Below are 24,788 nucleotides of genomic sequence, written 5' to 3'. Positions count from 1 at the left end.
AGAATCCTACTATGATGACAAAGGTCTCTTGTTGTTCTTTACAACTCTGTTATTAAGTGTGCCTGAAAGAGCACACTCTTTAAAACCTCTCGGGCTTATTCCTGTCTTTATTCGTCTTCCAATTCTTCCGTGTTTTTTTCGGTTCGCTACTCCTCCCAGAGTTTTTGTCGCACACACACGGGTATCAAAACGACCGGCTTGGCCGGGAATGGTGTGCTATGACTTTTCTAAGAGTTTTGGCAAACGGTTTTGCCAAAAATCGCCAAAAACCACACCAAAAAATGAATGGGTGTGTATTGCGAGAACTTTGGTGAGCTAGAGTGAGTGTTGTCATCGCTAGAGTGGAGAGGGAGAGAAAAAGTCGTTGAAAAATAAATTTGTAAACTGCGACTGTGGCCACAAATGTCAAGCTACAGAAATCATTTATAGCTAGAAACGTAGGAAAATTCGAGGCGGTCACAGTGATAACACTGCTGAAGCTGTCAGATATATAGTTTTGGCGTGACACGCAAATATGCGGCAGCAACTCCCATCCTCTCTGTCAGGACTTCCAACTGACATTGTAACAGGTGCAGATTAGCTGCTGCTGATTAGGTCCTGGTTGCTTGGCAACCTCAGACTGCTTGAAGGAGGATAGGGGGGAGGGGCCAGCAGGCAGAAGCCGAGCGGCGGCCATTTTAGTAGTTCTTGGCACTTAATTTGAACTTGTCTGTCTAAAATGGCAGACAGAGACAGCAGAGCAGCTAGCGCATTAGCGCTAGCTGTAAAGACATGATATTTGCTAACATTAGCGACCAATGCTAAAATTAATGCTAATTAACATTAGCCACTAGAAATGAAATACATGTTAATTGCAACCATGTTAATGGTAACATGCTAATGGTAATTGGCATTAGCCACTAAGAATGAAATGCATGCTAATGGTAACATGCTAATGCCAACATGCTAATGTTAATTGCTAACGTGTCATCGCATCAGCATTAACATGCTAATGTTAACATGTTAATGTTAACATGCTAATGGTAATTGTTAATGCTAACATGCTAATGTTATTGCTAGCGCGTCAGTGCATCAGCACTAACATGTTAATGTTAACATGCTAATGTTAATTCTTAGCGCATCTATGTTAACATGTTAATGTTAACATGCTAATGTTAACAAGCTAATAGTAATTGTTAATGTTAACATGTTAATGCTAATTGCTAGTTCATCAGCATTAACATGCTAATGTTAACATGCTAATGGTAACTGCTAGCGCATCAGCTAACATGCTAATATTAACATGCAAATGCTAACATGCTAATGTTAATTGCTAGCGCATCAGTGTTAACATGCTAATGTTAACATGCTTATGGTAACTGCTAGCGCATAAGCTTTAACATGCTAATGTTAACATACTAATGTTAACATGTTAATGTTAACAAATGCTAATGTTAATTGATAGTGTGTCAGCGCGTCAGCGCTAACATGCTAATGTTAACATGCTAACATTAACTAGCATTAGCCACTAAGAATGAAATACATGCTAATGTTAAAATGCTAATGGCAACATGCTAATGTTAACATGTTAATCCTAACATGCTAATTGCTAACGCATCAGCACGAACATGCTAAGGATAACATGCTAATGCTGCTCCTGTGTCTAAATAAACATGTTAAAAATGACTATTTGAGGTGTGCTTTTTAAATACAGACCGCCGGCAACAGCCCACTCGTCAGTCTCAAAATTTCTGCGGGAATTTTCTAGTACTGAATTTGCTGAGCAGTAATAAGTAATAATGTATGGGGGCGACGGGGCGACAGGGCCAGAGTCACGCACACTGTTTAGAAATTTTCTAGTTGCTGTTATTGTTGCTCTCGCAATCTCTACAGTGATGTATGTGACTCATTGTGAAATACAATGTGATAAAACATTAGCTGAGCATGCACATGAAAATTAGTCACAACATGAACCAATCCAGATGATCAAATGTTCCTTTTTTTTTTGCACACATACACACAATTTGTTTGTAGAGATTTATGCTACTTTACATGTCTAATCAGAAGAATTGCCCTAACTATAAAATAAGCTTTAACTGTCGCATTTTATGTTTTACAAAGTGGCTTTTTGTCCCTGTATTATAACTCTGTAGCTTTGTGCCCCTGCAATGTAGTTAATATTTCTAAACACACTCACACACATATAAATATATACAATTTTTTTCTGATAGACATTATTTGCACACAGATTGTTTTTTTATGATGGCATCCTGAAGGTTTTTACCATTTCATTTTTGAATGCATGCAAGTAGAATAAGACTCCTTTTTATCTCTCTTTTCTGCATCATCCTGTGTGTTCACCTGCATCATTGCATGATTATCAGTTTAGTAGCTGTCATGAACGACGTCACAACTGACGAGACATCTCCTTTCATCAGTATTCCTCTTCACTTGCCTGCACTTGCTTTGCCATGGTGAGTTGGTATCTGCTGGAATTTGCTGCTGTGGAAACGAATGACAGGTGACTTAGATACCATGTTTCAAGAACCTCCCACGTTGATCAGATAATGCCGTTTTCCCAGAATATCTAAGATAGTAACTTAAAGAAAAAGTCTAACAGACAAATTCTGAGACATATTCAACACATAAATGGGTGCCAGTGCTCAATCATACTCATTGTGCAATGTCACATAACTTGTCCATTCTCTTGATATGTCTGTCCTCTCCTGTGCTCTCTTCTTGTATCATATGCATGCCAGTACATTAAGATGCAGAGGTGATGCATCATGTGTTACAAATGCAGCTATACACTTTGCAGTTGCACCTAAAGTATTACCACTTTAGTTTATTTCAAATAAGCGCTAATGGCCATTTCTACATTATCAATGCAAATTATTATGAGTAATGTAAAAGGGGTCACCTATAGTGGTGAACACATGGAATATTATGAACCACTCAACTCTACAGAGCATTAGTCTTTTGATTCACTCTCAGTACTCTGATCAACCTGATTTCCAACCTTGGTGGGCAGCTATATTCAGTGAAAAAGTCTGATAAACCCACTGTATGCTTCCTACACAGTATGAAACAAGAGACAGACATGGTTAGCTAACAGGTGAACATAACAGAGCCAGATATGTTCTCATAGATTCCCGAGGACCAAAACAGAGCTAAAACAAGAGCAGATGTTGGACTTGAGACAGCCATGAATGCCAATGTTGCTCTGTGTCTGCTGGGTGTGTGTTTGTGAACACATCAGGCATTATTCTTTCAGTTTTCTTTCTCTGCCTCTGAGTGGCAAAAAAAAACTCAATTAATTAAACTTTAAAGTGTAGAATTTTAAAATTCCCTGCTATGGTGTATCAAAAAAAGATGCTGTGGCAGACAGCAACGCATGTCCATAGATTCCAAACAGAAATTACTGAGAGGAATGAGCCAAAAGCAACACTTACTCCACCAGTTTTCACAAGTAACACCAAAATGTTCCAAAAATGTATCCGATTACAGTCATTTTAAAGACACGATAATAGCATTAAAACTCAGCAAGCTGCGGCCTCTCCACAGGGGGAGCTGTTTTATCAAACAGGTTTCACGAATGTGTGTGAACCTGCAGTTACAAACGGCTGCTCTGAAATTGCCGCTCTGTAGTCGGATGATATTGGATGGACAGGTGCTTCACATCAATGAGAGTGTGTGTCCTTGTTTACTCTATTCACTCGCTCTCCCACACACATCCACAGACATTCACACATACACACATACCATTGCCCCTCCAAAAGACTCTCACATGCTACGCACAAGGTCAAGTTGATTTCTTTGATCTCAGACAGAGTGATAATTTGTCCTAGACTGAGGTTCAGTACAGTACATGTTGTTCTCTGTGCTTTGGTTTCCAAACTGCACCAGGGACAAGAATTTTCCAGTCCCAGATGCATTTATGTGTAAATTCGTCCTAAATCTGGCCCTGCCAAATTTGTGGTGAAATCATCTGAATAGCTCTCTTGCTCTTAATTGCTTCCCATAGGACACTTAAAATGGCTAAATATGCATTATCATCACGTCGTCTCGTGCATGTGAGTGTTCACACACGTGTACGCTGTTCTGAATTGGTTGTGACAGAGCTCTCATCTGTCACGGCCATGCCTTCTCCTGAGTGTGCTCTCTTGCACCTTTCTGCCAGGCTCTCAAAGACCACTACACTATGTCCCTCTACTGAACAATTTGTAATAGTACTGAAATGACGTGAGAAAGGACGGCTTATGTTTCCCTTCATCTTAGTGTCTGTGGAAAAGCTCTGCAAGCCGTGGTGGAAAGAGTACTATTTGTGTCGCTAAGAAGTACGGAAATAATTGTCTCAATAAAAGAAAAAACAACAAAAAAAACTGTTTGTCTTAAAGAGTGATGTGACACACACTAAAATGTTTAGACATTGTAAACAATGGATCCATCAGTGTTACCAAATCACTTATTAATGCTTGAACAACATCTGGATTAGAAAACTATGAAAAATCCCTCTGACTGATTAGACCCACTGACTTTCCAGATATTACTAAACAGATGCGGGAAAATTCCTTTGGCTGGTGTTTTTCCATTCTGGTGTTTTTCCTTTCTTTCTTTCTAAACAAGCTGGCAACCCCAAAATGTGTTCTTCTAAATGGTCTATAATTTTATTGTTACACATTAGTGAATGCTTTTTCATTACAAGTAGTAAAATGGAGCTTAATAGAATGTGGCATCTAGACTATAGCCATTTCGTTATGAATTTCCATCTTTCTAATTCAGTGGTGCTGTCTAAAGTTATTAGTTTTCCCTTACAAGGAAAGTGGATACTAACAAAGACTGTTTGATTTAAACATAACAGTATAGGCTAATACAATAATTCTTGTAATGATTTTAAAATAAACTAAGATTACAAGAATGTAAAAAGAAAAACTATTCAGTAGCAGCAATGAGAATACTTCGTTTAACTTGGCACTTCACGGCATGCACAGGATGTTGTGTTTATGGCAACAATGAATTGATTTCTTCACAGATTCTATTATATTTGTTCTGTCATCGAGCCACATGTTTGAGCAGGAATCTGGGCACGGCGGATCCAATTGTGGGATTCATTCTAATCCTGATACTGAAGACGGATTTGACTGAAAAGAAAACCTCTGATCAAAATGTAAGGCGTGTCTAGACAGATTCCCAAGACACTGGGATTGCTCTGGAATTTTCTGTGACTGACTGTACTGTACTTTGTGACAAACGTCCTTGTAAACAACAGCATTGGTTTATGTGGTCACCTTTATGTGGTGTTCTTTTTGTCTGTGAGCAGACGTCGCAGTGTTTCAAGCAATATTTGTCTTTACACGCCAAAACAATCTGTCGACCACCGCTGACATTCCTACACCTCTATTTGGATTTACACACTCCGTTTCCTCCCCCTCTCTTGTTTTCTACTCTGTCCTAAATCCTCTGACAGGAAACGTTTTACTCTATTTGACTTTGAACAGTCAGTAGAGACACAGACAAATTGTTAAGTTTTCCTTTTTTTTCCCCTTTAACTGTCAATGCTCCAAGGGACTACTACAGTACGATTTGTATTTTTCATCTTTTCAGCAGTATGGGAGCACATGATGAGTAGAGGAAATTATTCAGCATGCAAGGTCAAGGCGGCATGAAGGTGAAACACGCAGCAGGCTGCACAGAGAGACTTGTTAACAGTAACCACTGAGAGCTGCCCCTCTCTCCTAAGTATTTTAAAGGGTTCTGGTTGATTTGGAAGTGGCTTTGGTGCTTTATGTAAAGCCACTCCCCTTTAATGTTCTGTAATGAAAGCACAGCAACATCCACTAGAAGCTGTAAACCCCTGCAGTGAAACCTGCTTGTTATTTTTTTAGTGATGTTCAAAAGAAAGATTTTTTTTTTCCGCCAGCCAAATTTCACTTTCAAACTCATCTCTGTCTGAGATGCGCACTGGATTGGAAAAACCAAGATTGAAAACATACTTCCCCAAGATAAAATCTGCTGCCAGTTGACTTTCTGGGGAGTTGCTACACTTCCACGGTGTTTTGAAGAGCGCTCTAGTTTGATAGCATGTCTGCTTGAAAGGTTTTTAAAAGTTTGCCCAGCCATGCTTGTCAGTAGTACCCCGGTGTCATTCAAGAGAATCTTTAGACCAGTACTCAATCCCATATGATGTGTTTGTTTTGGATAATTCAGACATTTAGCTCTTAACTTAGCATGCCTAATGCACAAATGTTTATTTGATGAACAATCATATTTCATAATTTACTTCTCACCACTTTGCCTATCTGTCTAGCTGATGTCTGTTTCTGGAAACCTCATTTGATGTGTCAGTTAAAAAGAGTCAGTCAGTTTATTTTAAAAATTATGCCAGACTTATTGCAGTTTACTCACTTCCTGTGACGGTTAGTGAGCCATGTATGCTACCACTCACTGTCTGCGTCTTTATGGTTAGTGCATCAGAGGAAAGAATGAGCACACAGCAGTGAGATGGGGCCCAGAGGGGGAAAAAAAGGTACTAATGGGGCCTTAATGAAAATCTCTAGTCTGCTCATTAATGTAGAAATATACACACGTCATGCACATGGGCAGGGAAGGGAAACAAGACTCAACGCGTCCACGCACACAGACACACAGGCACCGAAAAACAGATGGTTTTGTCACATCACTTCCCTATTAAGCTTTCCGTTTATCTCCTCCCTCTTCTGTCACTTAATTCTGTTTTTTCTTCATTCTAATAGCAAAGAAAGCAAATTATAGTTTGTCATTATCAGTTCCTCTGCATTAATGTTCAGACAAGCTACGTTGGTGTGCCGTAATGTTCTCTCTGTAACCATCCAGGTAAATTACTCTGGGTTGGTTGTTTTCTTGCCAAATCTTTTTCTTCTTCTACAAGTAATTGATTCCATTAAGCCAGGCATGCTGGAGGAATTCATCATGCTGATTAGTGTGGCGCAGGTTGTTGGGATGTAGGTTTAGAGATCATGGACCGAGGTGGCAAAAAAAAACCCACAAGGCTAATTTGTCGCATATCTTCACAGTCAGATACCATGACGATTTATATCTTTGTTGGATTGTAGTAGTGACCGAGCTGAAGCTGCACTAGATCCACTGTGGTCAGCATTCCCACATAACACTAACAGGGTTACCATCCATGCAGGGAGGCGGATATAAGTTAAGATAAGACAAATATGGCATTGTTTAGTTCTGGGTATGTACAGGCTTATACAGGCTTTAAACACGTTTGGACACCTGCATCCTCTTGAGTGACCTCAAACCCAGAGCTATGTTTGACTCTGGTCAAATCAGGCCAGCTTTTCTACAGTGTGATGGGTCCATCTGGTGGACAAATCAAAAACTGTGTGACCCGGTAATACTTAAAGGACAGGTTCACAATTTCTCAGTGTCTTAAAGCAATCGTCAGATACAGTACACATGCACACAGAAACTATTTCTGCTTGCTGTAACAATTCCTCCCCTTCATTCTACCCTAAAGAGATTTTTTCCAAATGTGCTGTGATTATGACGGTCTTGACACCGGTAGCAAAAATCTATGTTACTTTTCAGGGAAGATGGTAAGGAACAAATCATAACTATTAATCAATGACTAGTTAAATAGTAGTCTTGACTTGAAAAACTTAATATTTAAGTCAGATGTATATATTACAGAAAAAAAAAACACAACTAATCATTACTTTCTTATAAATGTATATCATCGTCATCATTTGTAATATTTGTGCCCCTTCTGTGTGTCACCTGACAATACCTACATGACAGCTAGCTGTTGTTCAGTTCATGAATGATTTGATTTGATGATCATATCGCACACATATTTAAACTGATGTTCACATTCATGTGCATTAACAGCTAAAACTGCAACATCAGATCAGCACTAACTGACAATATATAGTTTACTGTTTTTGTAATATATCCTAAATATTAATTATGAATTCATTTAATGTTTGACAAGTATAAAACATGGACCAATGCTTAAGTAGCAAGTGTTTGTGTTTGTGTAAGAAGCATGTGTGACATCTGTCATTTGCCCATCTCGCAGAACAGAAAAGTTTTCATTTTATCGAATGTATGAATCCAGAATGAGTTATGTGGGGTAAGAGGTTCAACATATTATTACCACAAAACACAAAAAACAAGAATTTGCGAAAGACTATCTTGCAGCTACCTATAGATGCATGAGATGGATGACAAATTGTCCAAATACAGTGGTGGAGACTGCTCTCTAACACATTGGCCCAAAGCTTCCCATAGGTAGTAAGTTTACATTAGATAGAGATCTTCATCATTCATCTTCAGCATTTTAATTCTCATCAAACCGTGCAGTGACCCATTGTGCTGTTGTTCCATGACCCATGTTGTGTTTGTTCCTGTTTTCACCATGCTTCATTTCTAACAGCTGCAATACAGTTATTACAGCTCAACGGTGAGGCAAAGGCTTTTGCGAATGCAAATTAGCTTAACTCCACACTAAACTAAATCTCTGGAAAAAAATTTGCAAACTCTAAACGATGAAGTTGTTCCTTTCTTTTACAGCTTTATCTCCTATAACTTGTTAATTAGCATGAATGTGCATACAATAACTGGTCATTTCTGTGAGCATGTTTTTGTTGGATATCTCTCCACTCATTTCACCTAAAATCCATTGTTATCAGGTGGGATGTGTGATGCAGTTTGGTTCGCTGATGATGAGGTATGTTTGTGCATTCCCATATGTGTGTGTGAGAGAGAGAGAGAAAGAGAGTGGGAAGCAAAAGGTGTTTGTGTATGAACATAAAGCACCCGTTTCCACGGAAACAGGTGCTGTGAATTGTACAGTATGTTGTCTGACATGACACCCTGAGAATCAGCTTGGCTTGGCTTGGAATGGTGCATACGCATAAACATAAATAAACGCATTCTTACACTCAACATAATCTTGTTAACTTTTTTTCTGCTGTTTTACTTTTATACAACAAATACATCAGCAAGTAAATGGAAATGTGCTCAAAGGTATGGCCTTCAAACACACTGCCTCATGTATTATAGATGACAGCTCTTGATGTGCGCGAAGATGACTGCCTTTCAGAGACATCATCAGTTACAAAGCCTACAGGTGCATGCACATATTTGAGGGGAGGCACACTTGAGTACATAAATATTCACACTCTCTGAATTTGAGTAATAGATTTGTGCATATCTGTGGAATTAAATGTTTGATTTGTGTCTGAATTTTAGAAATTCTAATATTTTTTCACATAGCATGAGGGTGTCCTGGTGGCTTGGTTGTTTAAGATGCAAACCTAATTGCAACGTCCCCAGTTTAGAGCCTAAGCGGGGACCTTTGTTGCATGTCAACCCTGTCTTTCTCTCTTCCCTTGCATCTCCTGCCTTTATCTCTACTGGCTCTATCCAATAAAGGCAACAATTCCATAATACTAGTCAGATTTTATTAATGTACAGATAATCCAAGCACTAGTTCATAATCAGGATCAAATACACAGATTACTCTGTGCCCCACTTTCATTGTGAATATCAATCTTGAACTGTCTGTTCAATGTAAGATCATTGTTATTGGCTTTTCACTTGTTATTATTCAAAGCCTTCAAGTTTTTAGGAAACATAGTTATTGGCTGCAAAAACAGATTATTTTTTTTCTGTGAGAAACCATATACACATTTCCCTATGAATAATTGAAGTCTCTTGTTTCTGTTTTCCAAAGTAACACAACATATGTTGTATCTTGGCCCAGTGTCTGAGAGAGAATATAGCAGCTTAAAGCTGCATGAATCACTACGGTGCAACAAGCTGGAAGACTTGCAGCCATAATATCCAAGGTTTATAGACTTAAGTTGTTATGTCTTATGCATTTGCAAACACCTAGCAGACCCAGAGAGACATTAGTGTTCATTGTGATGTTTATTTTTACCTAATGAATTTAAGTCGAACATTCTCCTTTTAGCTCTGATTTGGTCTCCACCACCTCATAGTTATACCAAAGCAGTGTTTGGTCCAAAGAATCATTTGAATCAGTGTTGCTTTTAACACTGTGCTACTTTTTTTAGGCCTACTATATCAAGTACATTTAATTTCAAGTCAATATATTCCTAAAAGTAGCAATTAAACAACCCCTAAGATGTCTATGTTTGGCTGCATGCCGAAGAGCGCCTCAGCAGAGAGTTAAGGGTCTAGTCATTATGAATTCATGGCACTAACTATCCCTCCACCTTCTCTGATTCCGTTTTACTTCTCCCTTTTATGCAAATATAATCTTCCATTCGGTTACTGTCTCTGTATCTCTGTCAAGTGCTGCTTCATTAATATTTTATGCGACTTAGGATAATGATGTACTTAGACTTTGTGTGTGTGTCTGTGTGTGTGAGAGTGAGTCGGTATGTGTGTGCATGCAGGTGTAGGTGGATTCGTGTTTAGTGGGAGAGGCGTGGGTGGCGGAGGTGGGGTGGGTACTCCAGCAGTTCTATGATTTAAAGTTACAAACCGTGCTGTGCTGAATTTAGGATGCACCACCAGAGGCCAGTAAGCAACAGAGCACTAACAGGGTGATTTGTACAAACATGTATGTAGATATATGAGCATATGTACAAAATAGTACATTATTAATATACTTGAAGGGTATTTGTACAACATATTATCATCTATCATTGATTAGCTGCTTCCATTTTATGGTCGAGATGAATTGCAGTAGAGATACAATGAGGTTTTTCTTCATAGCATTCCCATGGTTTCATTTTCATTTCCAAGCCGATGAATGATTTATTAGATGACGGCTGGTTATTCTCAAATCAAAATCTCGCTTCATTAGTTTGAATGTTATTTCGTTTGGCTTCATGAGAGTCCATTAAACGTCCATTGAAGTGTGAAAGTAGACAGTGTAATGGAAATGTCAGTTTTTTAGCAAACACCTTTTCTGTGTTAACACAAGAACAATATCAGTCATCATAACAGGCCTCGTTCCACAGATTTAATGTGCCATAACTCTCTACAAAGGACTCCTCAATCTAAAAAGGACAATGATGTCAGTGTTTACCAAATAGGTTTGCACAAAATAAATTCTGTTCATCATGACAGCACTGTGTATCAGCAGACAGGAACATTTGGATGTGAGTAGGTCTGAAGAAATATATTTCTTTGATCTAGTTTCACTTAGTAGAACGTAGATATTACAGCTGGGACATCAAGTGCCGCAGTGATTCTGTTTGTGGTTCTACTGTTGACGTGCAATATAAGACAAGTCTAAGGACTATTTAAAGGACTTAGACTTACTGCTGTGGCTAACAATGGCAAATTTGCCACAACTGTAACAAAACAAAATGCATATTTTCTGCAGTAATTGCAGGTATTGCTGTTACTGTTACTGATTTCCACCAAAATCCTAAAAATTACCAAGAGGAATGTATGATCCAGGAAATATTCAAATATTTAAAAAGATGCATATATAACTTGCACAAACTGCATATATAACTTAGTTAAAACTTCAAATACCGACATTTTCATACTCTTTCAGGGATTTTGAGTCTCTTTGCATCTCTTCTACCGTGGTATCCTGTTTATTTTTGGCCTTTCCTGCATGAATGGATGATGGGATGTGTTTTGACAGAATTTATTATAAGACCTTATATATTAATATATTATTTTCTAACAGATCCTTTTTCATTACACATACTGCTATTTCTCACTAATGCACCAGTGTCCGTGAAAACCTTTACAAAGCCAGCTGCACTCTCACCTTGTGCCTTTCGCACACATGAACAAACTATTGCATGCAGCACTACACACAAATACACACGCAAAGTAGGTCACCTTGATGTGTGACGCTGAGCTCAGCTGGTGCATCTCTGTGTGTGTGTGTCTGTGTGTGTGTTTTTATGCACCTTTGTGTATTGCGTTCTGTCCTCTGATGTTCCTCTCTGTGTCCTCATGGCCCGAGAGAGAGTCTAGTCATTAGACTGGCTGTAAGTCACTTAGCTCAAACTCTAATTCAATTGCAAGACCTGAAGTCAGATGCACTTACAGTCATGTATGCATTCACACTGATACACGTTGCACAACGCTGAAAGAGCTGAGCATCCACAGATGCCATATAGTGATATCAGACAGTGAGTGAGAACATGATAGGTGGTGGGGGGTGTAAATAAATAAGCATGGGATGTCATCATGCAGATCCTTGTGTGCATTTATATAAAGGGCATGAGTCCAAAAATCTATCATCGGTGATTAACAGACCACTGCACACGGAGTATTACCTCTATCTATGGACTGTCATGGGGTTAAATGAACACCCGTGAACCATCTAAATAAACTGATGAGTCCTTCAGCTCAAAAATCCTTCAACACAACAGGGAAGGACGAGACAAGGCCAATTCCATACCAGGGTACAGGATTTACAAGGACACACACACACATACTGACTCCATGCGCACCCAAACTAATCTGCCTGTCTCCAGCCACATGGGTCACATACTCTTTAATTTCTCTAGTTGGTTGCATCTACCAGTGTTCCAGTGTTGTGTCCCATTAACCTGCTTTAATGTTGTATGTAATAAAACTATGAAGCTATTTTAATTATAATGTAATCATTCATTAAATTATCATTTAAAACACAGGCCTCTGGTGACAAACAGGATTAATTCATTGTACTGTACACAGTGTCTATTCAGATGAGTCGAGCAAGGACAACTTTAAAACTATCCTTTGTCCTCTTGCCTCGTGGGAGTATTATGGCACACAGGACTAAATACAAAGAGACATCCATGCACTTACAGTAAACTGGCTTTACTGTTTCCAGTCTGGCTCAGAGAGCATCCAGCCAATATATGGTCACAAGATACCACTCAAATCTTATCCAATTTATGTTTCGCTTATTACTTTAGCCCCTGCATTTAGTTTGCTGACTCCATTAAGCCAAAAGGCTTTGAAATTGGAACAATGAAAGCCAATCTGTTGAAACTGGCTTACTGATGGTTATTTTAGTTTCCAAATGGAATTAACCACAAAGTGATGTGCCTTCTTACACAAAAATACAAATCTGCATTTGCAGGAGAAATAATCTTTAAAAACCTTTTTTTTAAACTCATTTGTGTTGTCATTAAATGTCCCTCGCTTGGAGAGAGAGAGAAAGGGGACTGGGTGTTAGTATATGCCATGACCTGAGGAAAAGGTCGAGCCAAGCCACAAATGAAAACGCAGCCTGATGCATCGGACCAAGCTGCGTTTGGCCCAACCCCAAATGACTACAGTGAGAGGAAACGATGATGACGACAGCGCGTAAATCGGCAGCTGGAACCAGGAGGTGCCCTGGTAACGCGGTTTGAACGGTGAACACAAGCGCTTGCCAGCGCGTTACCCGGAGGCTCCAAAACCAAGGAACAGAAAAGCTTTGATTACGCGTGTGTTCCCATTTGGATCGAAGAAGGATGTTTCCCACTGTTTCTTTCATCATCTCCACCGTCTGATTTTTTTCAGGGATGCGACGCATGTTGTTTTATTCTCACATCTTTGCTGCGCGCTAAACTTTACAGGCCACTGAGTCCGATTTGACCAATTAAAAGTGCCAAAAGAGACGCAGAAGTTCATTCACTGAAAATGTCAACGACGCACCTCAGCTCCCCGGCGCCCAACCAGAGCTACCTTTCCACGGCCACCTACGAGAAGACAGACCCCGCGGGGGTGGCGAGGCAAATTCTCCTGATGCTTTTCGGCTTGTGCGTAACGATCGCTGCCGCTACCTTTGTCGGAGGTGTGTATTCGCTGCTTTCTCTCCTCCGGATGAGGAGAAAAACCTCCCTGTGTGTCATTGTAGCTTCCATGTCGGTGGACGACCTTCTCAGCGTGGTCCCTCTCTCCTTGTTCATGCTCCTACAGTGGGAGACAGATGGAAGTGGAGGGTCGAGCAGCCTCTGCACTTTATCTGGACTTCTGTACGTGTTCCAGGGTGTTTCTAGCAATATGAAGGCTTGCCTTATAGCAGCCTATACTTTTTATGTCACCAAGAGGTTTGGAGTGCTTCAATCTGTTCGCCGGCCCCTGAGAGTGATGTGGGCTATTGCCGGTGTGTGGGCGGTTAGCCTGACCGTTAGTGTTTTACCTTTGTGCGGATGGGGCAGCTTTACGCCAGCCGCTCTCGGGTGTTTCCCAGAGAGCGACAGTTTTTACACCCTGCTGCTTTTCTCTTTATACTCCCTGTGTTTCTGCGGTTTGTTATTTTTCTTTATCCCCCTCACCTACCAGCTGCTGTGCTCCAGAGAGCCCCAGAGGACTTTACTGTACCCGAGCTATTTGGAGATGTCGAAAGGACTGAGTGGCTCCGCTCCACTCTGTGAACTCCAGTCATTTTCCCGGGACAGCCTGAACAAAAGTTTCGATGCCTACAACGAGCTGAGCCCAAGTTCATGTGGGACAGAGCTCAGGGAGAAAGAGGACAACTGTCTGTCCCCAGTGTCTGTCAACGGGCAGAGGACAGCTGCTGTCGAGGACACACCGGTGGTGTTTGCGCAAAAGCGCTTTTCCATGATCCTGGCGGTTGTCCGAGTTGTTTTGTGGATGCCAATGATGGTAAGCAGCGTGATTAAAGCAAGTTCTACAGAAGCTGAAGCCAACATAATAACTTTTCAATATGCTGTGCCAAACCACTTAATCTAATAGGCTTGAAATTATTTCCCCATTTTTTGGAAAAACTCTTGACATCCAGATGTTGAGTTATGTTTGTACTTATTTCCAACTTCATTACAGATTTTTTTTTTGTAATGTAGAATTTGTTTTAACGTTATCTCGTGAGGGTGGGCAGCTGGTGGGCAGCTGGTGGGCAGCTTTTCCTGCCAAATTCATGAGAGTGCAATCCAACCATTGTACTTATTTTTTAAAAGAAAAATAAGATTTCATGACTGAATCGTGAGGTAAAATGATTTTGACCTAAATCTCCTGTTCGTGTCCAGTTAAACTCACCCCACTTTTCTCACTGTGGAAGATAATTCGAACTAGACTGCTTGAGTCAACCAAAATGCACTCTACTTAAAAGTATCATAAAGCTGTCTTGCCAGCAAAGAGGTGTTACCAGAAAAGTGGTTGACAATCATAGAAATTCATGTGTGGGCCTTTATTATAGCAAACATCCCCAAACAGAAGCACAATTTTGGGTGAACATGGGATCTTAAGGAACAGTATATGTCCTTTATTCTCTGAAAATCCTTTCATTTGATGAAAGAAAAGAAAGAAACTTGCTTTCATTCATCAATAGTCTGATATCTTGAAAGGTTTGAAACCATTTAGACATCACATAATAGTTTCTGGTCTCATTCAATTCACTGATAATTAATAAACTAGCAGTCAGTGCTAGTGTTCTACTGAATTAACATTCCCTGAGAACAATAGTTGGCCAGGGCAGCATTCGTTGAGCTACCTTGTAAAATACTGTACATGATTGCAACACAGTAAGTACTGCTGCGACAACATTTGTTCTTGTTGCCCAGTCAAAAAAAAATAAAATAATTGAAAGCGATAAATGCTGTACAGCCAGCTGACAATGATGGACAAACAGAGTTGGCACTCCAAACTTGCAACACTGAAAACTGGCAAAAGCACTGGATATGATTCATGCAGAAAATGTAAGAAATACACACAATACAGCTTAACAACAAACTTCACGCTATCTTTTTGTGGATGTTATTCATTTTTTTCTGTTTTGCTTTCTATGAAACAAAAGTCCAAACAGACATGCCCTCACTACAATGGTTTCTCTTTACATATTTATTATCGGTATCTGTGCGTTAACTGGTGCATCAATTTCTTAGAAAGCTGTAGAGGTCAATACCAACATATTGCTGAACTTGTTGCTAGGCCACAATGATTGAGTCATAAAAGCACTACTTAGGATGGAAAATTATACATCTATACATTTATTTTCAATGTAGTACACCCATCCAGAGTGCAAGAGTGCAACTCTTTTCATCGCTACGTTTTGGCTTAAAACATATTTGAATAACAAAACAATAGAATATCAAAAGCAAAAAACGCCCAGTATGGGTGAAAGATCTTTGTAATGTCATTCCATTCATGTGTTTCCCTCCCCCACTTCCTCGTGCACGTTGAACTGACTCCTCACTGAATTAATTTCTCCTTCCTTTCATTCACAGACTTTGGTGCTGGTGCGCCATGCACTGAATGCACGTAGCTCATCCCTGGAGACTTTGAGCTTCTTCCTCACTCTTCTTGCCCCAGCGGCCACTCCGTTATTCGTGCTGTCTGAGCGCTGGATCCACATGCCATGTGGCTGCTTCATTAACTGCAAACGGGATCCAACACAAGAGCCCTCAGGTAAACCAGTGCCAGTAGAGAAATTTACCAACAATCAAGTTTCTACATAATGAACCTCTGAACAAGTTGTTGTTGTTTGGAGGGTACTTTGTTTGTTTGTTTTTTGACATGATGGTGCAAAATTATTATTCTTAACACTTTTTTCCCCACAGTGATGAAAAGAAGATTTGAATTCAACCTTTCCTTCCAACAAGGCTATGGAGTGTACAAGTTGTCACATGCCACCATGTCTCAAAACAGTCTGCCCCTAGAGAAGCCTGCCTATCACAGCCTCTTTAACTGTGACTTCCCTAACACCCGCCTTGATGCACTAGAAAGTGGTGGGCTCTCCAACCTGGGGCCTGATTTTGATTTCAGCACCACGCGCCCCGTGGACAGCTCCTCTCATGCAGACCTTCTTTTAGAAGCCGTGTCCGGAGGAGGAGAGGCGCTGGCTGATTGTCCTTCACTCCCACATGTGAACCACGGAGAGGACGGTGACTTCCGCTGTGTCCCTTCGCTGTCTTCTCATCACCTGGAGCAGGATCACAATCTCGGCGACACATTGTCTGTGTTTGACGGGACGGAGAGGAGGCTGTCGCACGAGGAGTGTCGGAAAATCGAGCTGACAGACTGGGAGTGGTGCAGGAGTAAATCAGAGAGAACACCCAGACAGGTACATCACTGCCCAGAGTAGTCACTTTATTAGCCTGATGCTAAATTATCAAATTAAGTCACTTGCGTCTGTCATTCTGTGGTTTATGGCTGGCATTGTTTGATTTTCCACACTCTATTGCTTTTCCTAAACGAGTCAAACAACTGCTGCATTTGCATTCAACATATGGTGATTGACTCTAGAGATGATCGTTTAGGAGTGATTAGTGTCTCAGGACCATAAAACAGATTGGATTTTTAATCTCCCTTTCTGTGTTTACATTTTGTTCAAAAGGAAATTAGCTCCTGTTTTATTGCAGTGCACCTGTACAGAGATAAAGAGACACACAGCTGGTGGACTAGGATGCAGCGTTTACATAACAAGGCTCGAAAGAAGCGTGTGTATATTTGCGCACTGTTTTGAATGTCTGTCTGACTTTCTGTTTGTTGGCCTGTGTTGCTGTGGGGTTTGTTTTTTTTCCGCATCTGTGAATATGCCTCTCTATAATCAAGCTGACAGACTGGGAGCTGTGCATGTGATTTAGATAAAATGGTTAAAATCCCCTCTCCCTTAGCCTCTCCTCTCCACTGTTTGCATATCTTTATTTGTGGCGAGCCTCAATGGATGCTGATTAATAGAGCAATTGAAGATACTATCAGCAAGACACTATCAGCAGCCTAGCATTTTAGTAACAAATGTCAGCCTGTCTTTCAAAACCAATTATTCATTTAATGCTGCTCCACAGACCTCCTAAAATCCGACTGGCTCTCAAGGCTCAGTTCCATTCATTGATTTCAACTTGTGTTTTTTTTTGGGGGGGTGGGGTTAAAGGCGCTGTTTACAGTTTCAAGATCAGTATTAATGAGATTCATCCACTGAAGGCTATGTCCCTCAGGTGTGTTTATGTGCAATGCTGTTATTTGTTACAAAATGAAAAAAATCAGGAAAATCTATTTTTTTCATGTTTCACTTCAAGTTCGGTCAAACACACATTTCTGTGTAGTGCAGTGTTGTCCGCCTGCCAAGATCCAGAGATGTGCTCATAAATGTATTATTTGCTCAGTCGCTCAATAGTTGCTCTATCCAGCAGATGCAAAGTCAAATAGCACAAAGCCTAAACAATGGAGCTGAAGACAGTTTGCTACAGGCACATGAAGCACTAGGCACAAATCCATTTTTAATCCATTTCTTTCTTTGTGGTTGACAGCCTGTGCTCTTGTAATACCAGAAGCTTAACTCTCTTTGTCTTGCTGGACCCAATTGTATTGTTAAACAAGGACAAAACAGTAAAGGCTTAATGATTAATGTATCCTGGCCTTAGAGATACCAGACACAGATTTGAGGACAGCCTCACTCTGGTCCAGAGAAACAGCAGACCAGCCACAGGCATTACCTCTGAAACTGACAGCACAGTAAATGCGACTTTTAGAGCGATAACAGAGCTTGTTATAAACTCGCAAAACTAACCGAGGACGCGAATGGATGAGGAAGCATGCGTGCAAACATGTGCACGCACATCCACACATCCACTCCACACTTTATCTCCGGCTCTCTTCTTCCTCTCTGTCTCTGCTCTGCTTATAGGCCTGAAATGTTTTGGTTTGGAAATCACCAGAGGGTGGAAAATCCATGGAGCATGTATCTACTGCTTGGCTTTGCCACTCACTTTGCATCACATATAAGTCTCAGATGCTCACTGCTGTCTTGTGTGTGTGTGTGTGTGTGTGTGTGTGTGTGTGCATGTCCTACTTCTCAGTTTCTTCATAGAAAACTCTACACAAACTACACATATCCAGTAACCTTCCAGCTGTGCACTATAAGGCAAAAACCGAAAATTATCTCACAAACACATAGATACATTTACAGTATACGTGTTCACATAAAGATAAACAACAGATGAAAGCCAAGCCTGAATAATACGTGATTTACAGCATTCCCCGCTGGCTGTGTTTTGTTCCTCGTTAGCAGGCTAGATGTCATTACCCAGCGTCTGTCCTCTTTACTGTCAGCCCTTCTGGCCTTCAGCATCCACAGGGAGAGGTGGAATTAGAGCTTAAAGACATCTTTACCCTCTCTGTGACTTTATACTCTCTGTTAACCAGCCCAGAGCTGGCGGCGCAATCCAAGCCCTCACCAGAGGGGAAATACAGATCTAATGTGCATTCAAATGTAAAGCACTGAAACCCAGTCAACCTTTTGAGATCAAAACCAAAAGTGCAAATAAATGTTGCCCTCGCCAATAAAGCTACAAGGTGGAGAATGAAAAAAAACTATTGATTTTTAATGGATATACTGCAAACATGCAAACAGTACTGTTGCTTACCTGATATCGATTAACCATATGTTGACATTTTAACTCATTTATTAGAATATAGTTGTTATTTTCATTATTGATTATCACCATTGATTCCTTGATTATTCCCTGATTAATTCGTTTTTTATAAATGTTTAGAAAATGTAAAAAAAAAAAAATATATATATATATATTATATATATAATATAGTATATATATATATTATATATAGATATATAGATAGATAGATAGATATATAATTGACCCGCCCTCATATTTTGTGACATCCTAAAATGCCCAAAACCCAAATAGTTGAATCAATGAAGGACTAAAGAAACTAGAAACTTGAATATATGGTTATCTAGTTGAAAACTAATCCACTTATCATTGCTCTATAGGTACAAAATAGTATACAGCCATGCTAGGAGCTCCCATGTGATTGTGCTTAACATGCTAACATGTCTATAATGATCATGATTTGCAGTTATAATGTTTGCCATTTTAATTATCTTTATCTAGCGTGCTATCATTTGGTAATTAGCACTGATCACAAAGTACAGCTGAAGCTGATGGGACTGAGCATGCTATCATGTCTATAATGACCATGATTTGCAGTTATAATGTTTGCCATTTTAATTATCTTTATTTAGCGTGCTATCATTTGGTAATTAGCACTGATCACAAAGCACAGCTGAAGCTGATGGGACTGATGTCGAAAGCAGACCACTAAAGTAAACAAAAGTTTCATTGGAATCTATTAAAATTAGATATTTCTGTCTGGACCTAAGTAGCTCACTGACATTGCCGTCTTTATGCCACTAAGGCAATTCTGTAAATGCAATGAACAATAGAAATATTAGCATTCATGTCATGCAGTCTTATGTTAAAAGAATTGCAAAACTGCATGTAATGAAAAAGTAAAATGAATAAAATGACTATACCAGGAATACAAACACGCATCCATCAAGGCACTTCCCACATCGATGGGTTCTGAGAATTATATGAATTACTTGACAATGTGTGTTCAGCTCAACACTGCGGTCTCTCTCCCTTCCTCTGTGTCTCTCTCTCTCTCTTCACAATGATGCATAGACAATGACAGGAAAATCAGACAGAGTCTGGGAGGACAAGAGATTGACATCCTCCTTGTTTCCATTGTGCGTCATAGTCACAATCAGATCATTACATTGAACTAATCTAAATAATTTATGAGGCTTAATGAGACCTGCCACAGTCCCACCACTGTTGCACCACAGGATGCTTCTCCTTTTCCCCTGCAAGCGATATGCATTTCTCAAACACATCATGTAGACAGAGGTTCACTTTGATGTTTTGCGTGGTAAATTAATCTCTGTGAAAACAAATCAAATCAAATCAAATCAAATTTTATTTGTATAACCCAAAGTCACAAAGTACATTTTGCCTCGGAGGGCTTTACAATCTGTACAGGGAGTGACACCCTCTGTCCTTAGACCCTCTGTTCGAGTGAGGAGAAACTTTCCCACAAAAAAACATTTTAACAGGGAAAAAATGTGGAAGAAACCTCAGGAAGAGCCACAGAGGAGGGATCCCTCTCCCAGGACGGACAGACGTGCCATAGATGTCACGTGTACAGAACAAATCAACACAAACATATTGTACAATTACAATGCCTGATAAAATAACAATGAATTACAATGACTGATAAAATGATTACAGTAGCAGTGGAACCTGTGATAGAGATAGAGAGACACAGATGCACAGCAGCAGCAAATCATAAACTTACTATAAACTGTAATGGAGATATGGTAACAATAATGACATCAGTAATATGTGTAGTGGACGTCGTGCAGGATCACAGCAGCAAACAATATATAAATATGATTGGAAAACATGAAATATGATTAAAATTTTGAGTGATATAAATGAGATCCAGTAATTGAAAAAAGATGGCAAACTGATATGAAACCGAAATCTGATTGAAGCTTTATGCACTGAAATTATATTATTCATATTACTTAATAAAAAATGAATCTGATAACGGCTAAACAGCTTCTAGATCATGCTTCCATCTTTTCGCTGCATAGCTGAAAGCTCCCTGGTAGCGTCTAACATCTCATTTTAACAGCAGAGTGCTGTTGACAGGGCTCTTACATGTAAGTCTCATTAACTTGATTCTGAAATGGTTGGTCAACACATTCATCTCGCTGCCCTTGACATCATGGACACAATCTAAGCTCAATCAGTTTAAAGAAAAAGGAGTGAGATGCAAATGGACCTCGTAAGCGTTGTACTTGTCAATAACATAATGAGCAGCCAAGATGGAATTGAGTAATTTGCATTAAAGTATTCTCAAGTGATTAGGCAGGTTTATACAAATAAATAAATAAAGATGTCGTGCTAGCTGTTGACTGAGTATATTTTTTGCTCTTTTCTTTGGTGTTCCTGTGCAGCGGTCATCTGGTGGTCTGTCAATCCCCCTGTGCGCCTTTCAGGGCACTGTATCTCTGCAAGCACCCACAGGGAAGACCCTCTCTCTTTCCACCTATGAAGTCAGCAGTGATGGACTCAAAATCTCCCCCAACAATGCCAAGAAGGTAGTATCCCTCAATGAAGTCTCTTTCCTGTTAAATTAAAGCAATTGGTTTTACATTTTGGGAAATACACGTATAGAAAACATTGATCAGTCTCATGTCTGTGCAATAAGTATGAAGCTAGAGCCTGGAAACTCTACTGTTACTGTAGCTTGGCTTAATAAAATATTTTGGAGATGCTTTGTCTTTAGAGATGCTGGTAGGTGGTTTTTTGAGCTTTGGACAGTTTGGACAAGCCAGTTGTTTCCCTCTGCTTCCAGTTTTTATATTAAGCCAAGCTAATCTCTGTCTGGCTCTAGCCTCAATTGTAATACTAATCCTTTAGTAACTGAAATTATAACAATTACAATGAAAAACTGATCTCAAATTCCCCGTTGGCATCTGGGAGCAAAGGTTGGAATGATTTTATGAATTAGCTTGGTTTGGGACATGAACTAAAATAAGACAATATTCCATACTGTTTATGAGTAACTAACTAAATCCCCCTCTGCTTTAAAGGTGGAAGTGTATCGCTCCAAATCAGTTGGCCACGAGCCCAATGCAGACGACCCAGCATCGGGAGGCCAGGCTGGAGACGTGAATGTCAGCAGTGTAGGGATGGGCATGGGGATCGGAATGGAGATGGGTATAGGAGCTGGTGTGGGGGACACTAACGTCAAAATCCACCTTGAGGTTCTGGAGATCTGTGACAACGAGGAGGCCATGGACAGCGTATCCATCATCTCCAACATCAGTCAGTCCTCCACCCACGCCCGCTCGCCGTCGCTGCGGTACTCGCGAAGGGAGAACCGTTTTGTCTCCTGCGACCTGGGCGAGACGGCCTCCTACTCTCTGCTCATTCCCAGCGGTGGCAACCCAGAGGCAGAGACCATCAATATCACTATACCTGACACTGTGGAGGCTCACCGGCTGAACAGCCGACGGCAGACGCAGGAGAGCTCTGGATATCGTGAGGAGATACAGCTGCTCAATGAGGCTTACAGAAAGCAAGCTGGGGAGACAGAAGAGTGACACACACATATAGGATAACAAGAAGGTGTCTCTCAGGAGGAGGTTGACAGCAAAGGCTGAAAGACAAATTTCCTAATCATTCCACTTGTTTTCTCTCTAATAGAACTGACAGGTGACCCAAATAGAGAGCTTAAGACTGTTATTATAGTCTGTTTGAATACTCTTGTACTTCCTCTTCAGATAGCACTCTGAGAACACATGCATCACCTGTCTGTAGAGTCTAGAGATAGATTAGTACTGTATGTAAAAGAAGAAGGATAGTACACTGGGAGAAAGAGAGATAGAGCCAAAGGAAGGGGGTGGGTAGAGAAGAGAAACAGTATTCAAGAATCAGTATTCCTTGCGAGACTGTCACCATATGGCTGTCTGTCATCATAAAATAGATACAGCAAAAGAGAGATCCACTTAGACGTGGAAAAGGAAGAGGTCACATGTCGGATATGAAGCTGCTTCTGTCGGCTACGTCACCGGTGACTCAGCTGTGAGGGGAGGGGTCACCTGACCCGTGTGTCTGACTCATCTCTGTGTGTGCTGTTGTGCATCTTTGTGTGTGAGAAGTAGCCTTGCCCATAGGGATGAGGGTATACGTGTGAGACGCCAGCCACCAAAATGTATTCATACTGTGTGTTTTCCCTTATACAAAAGTGTTTTTTCTGCATAATATATTTATTTTAGTTACAAAGTGTTTCACTTAGTGTCCATTTATGTATCGCACAATAAACCTTATACTATCAAAGGAGAGGAGAGGCCACTATCCATGCTGACAAATCGAAAACAGGTGGAGGGAAAAAGGAATAGAGAGGCGAGCGTTTGTGGGAGAGTGCAAGTGATTTTTGAAGAAGAGGTCGAGGGGATACTTATGCAGAACAGTTCTCTGCCTTGTGGACATTGAGTGCAATTTCAATGAGTGACAGTGTGCATATTTTACTACAGTATAGGCAGCATATGAATGTACATTCCAGAGCCACTTTGGGGAATCATCTCTCCGCCTGCTCAGTTCACTGCCCATCTAATCAGTGAGCTACCGGGGCCTCTCACTTTCTATCGAATTCATGCATAAATTCAAGACTGGAATAGAATTTGCATATAGTATTGTGTTTCAGTACTGTTTTTGAATGGTTACATGGACATGTTAACATCTATCAGAAGCATATAAATCGTTATTCTCTTTCACAGCTTTTATCAGTATATCCATCCCTTATATGCACATTTACATGTACATGTGTGTACACAATGGCAGTAACATAGTAAAATCAGTATTTCAGAGTAACTTTAGAATCTATATTTATTTAGGTTTGTTTTATGATGGTGTCTTTTCTATGTTATCTGTTTGGTTGCTTGATCGTCAATACGTTAGCACTTTGTGGACTTCATTTGCAGGCTTTTTGAATTGTCCTTTAGCGAGCCCCTTCCATCAGCTGCGACATGTTCCATCCCCCTGAAGAATGTTGTCATTAAAGATTCATACCAGAAAATTGCCTCCAACAGGATTGCAATGCATTTCTATTCCGAGTGCTCCTGGGCAAAATGTAAAAGAAAATAATGTACAGGCATATGAATCATAATGAATGTGAAGTTGTATTTAGTGTCAAGCATATCAGCTGTTAATGGTGCCAAAGGTTTACAGCTGAGCACAGCTTCATCTCTGTAGCCTAACAGAGTGGAAGTGATTTGATCATCTGCTTCTTCTCACTTTTAAAACAGGACTAGCGTTCAGCTTCTGGTCAAGCGCTCTCATAAAACATTGTGATCAATAAACTGTTATTTGCCTCGTTTGTGACAAATGGATAATTGCACATTGGCTGTACAAGCGTTTGCATGTTTTTAGTCATTCACGTCAACCATCTGGACTGATTCTGTGACACGCTAACTACTCAAATGGGTTTTCTCTATTAGAATAAAAGCAAATAAAGAGCAATAATTAACTACTTAAGAAGACTGCCCTAGATAGTAGCAGCCATCA

General features: G+C 40.2%; 1 protein-coding gene across 1 annotated transcript; it reads left to right on the top strand.

Moving 5' to 3' along the window:
* The first annotated feature begins 13,284 nt into the window (after window positions 1–13,284).
* Window positions 13,285–24,788, top strand: LOC104927659 (probable G-protein coupled receptor 149). Its single transcript, XM_019269932.2, has 5 exons — window positions 13,285–14,556; window positions 16,134–16,314; window positions 16,467–16,969; window positions 21,674–21,817; window positions 22,313–24,788. Exons 1-5 carry the CDS (start codon window positions 13,588–13,590, stop codon window positions 22,823–22,825), a joined length of 2,310 nt encoding a protein of 769 aa, XP_019125477.2. The 5' UTR covers window positions 13,285–13,587; the 3' UTR covers window positions 22,826–24,788.

This window comes from Larimichthys crocea, chromosome VII, assembly GCF_000972845.2.
Source record: "Larimichthys crocea isolate SSNF chromosome VII, L_crocea_2.0, whole genome shotgun sequence".
NCBI classification, from domain to species: Eukaryota; Metazoa; Chordata; class Actinopteri; family Sciaenidae; genus Larimichthys; species Larimichthys crocea.
Note: the sequence above shows the minus strand (reverse complement) of the source record. Positions and strands in the feature narration are given on the sequence as shown.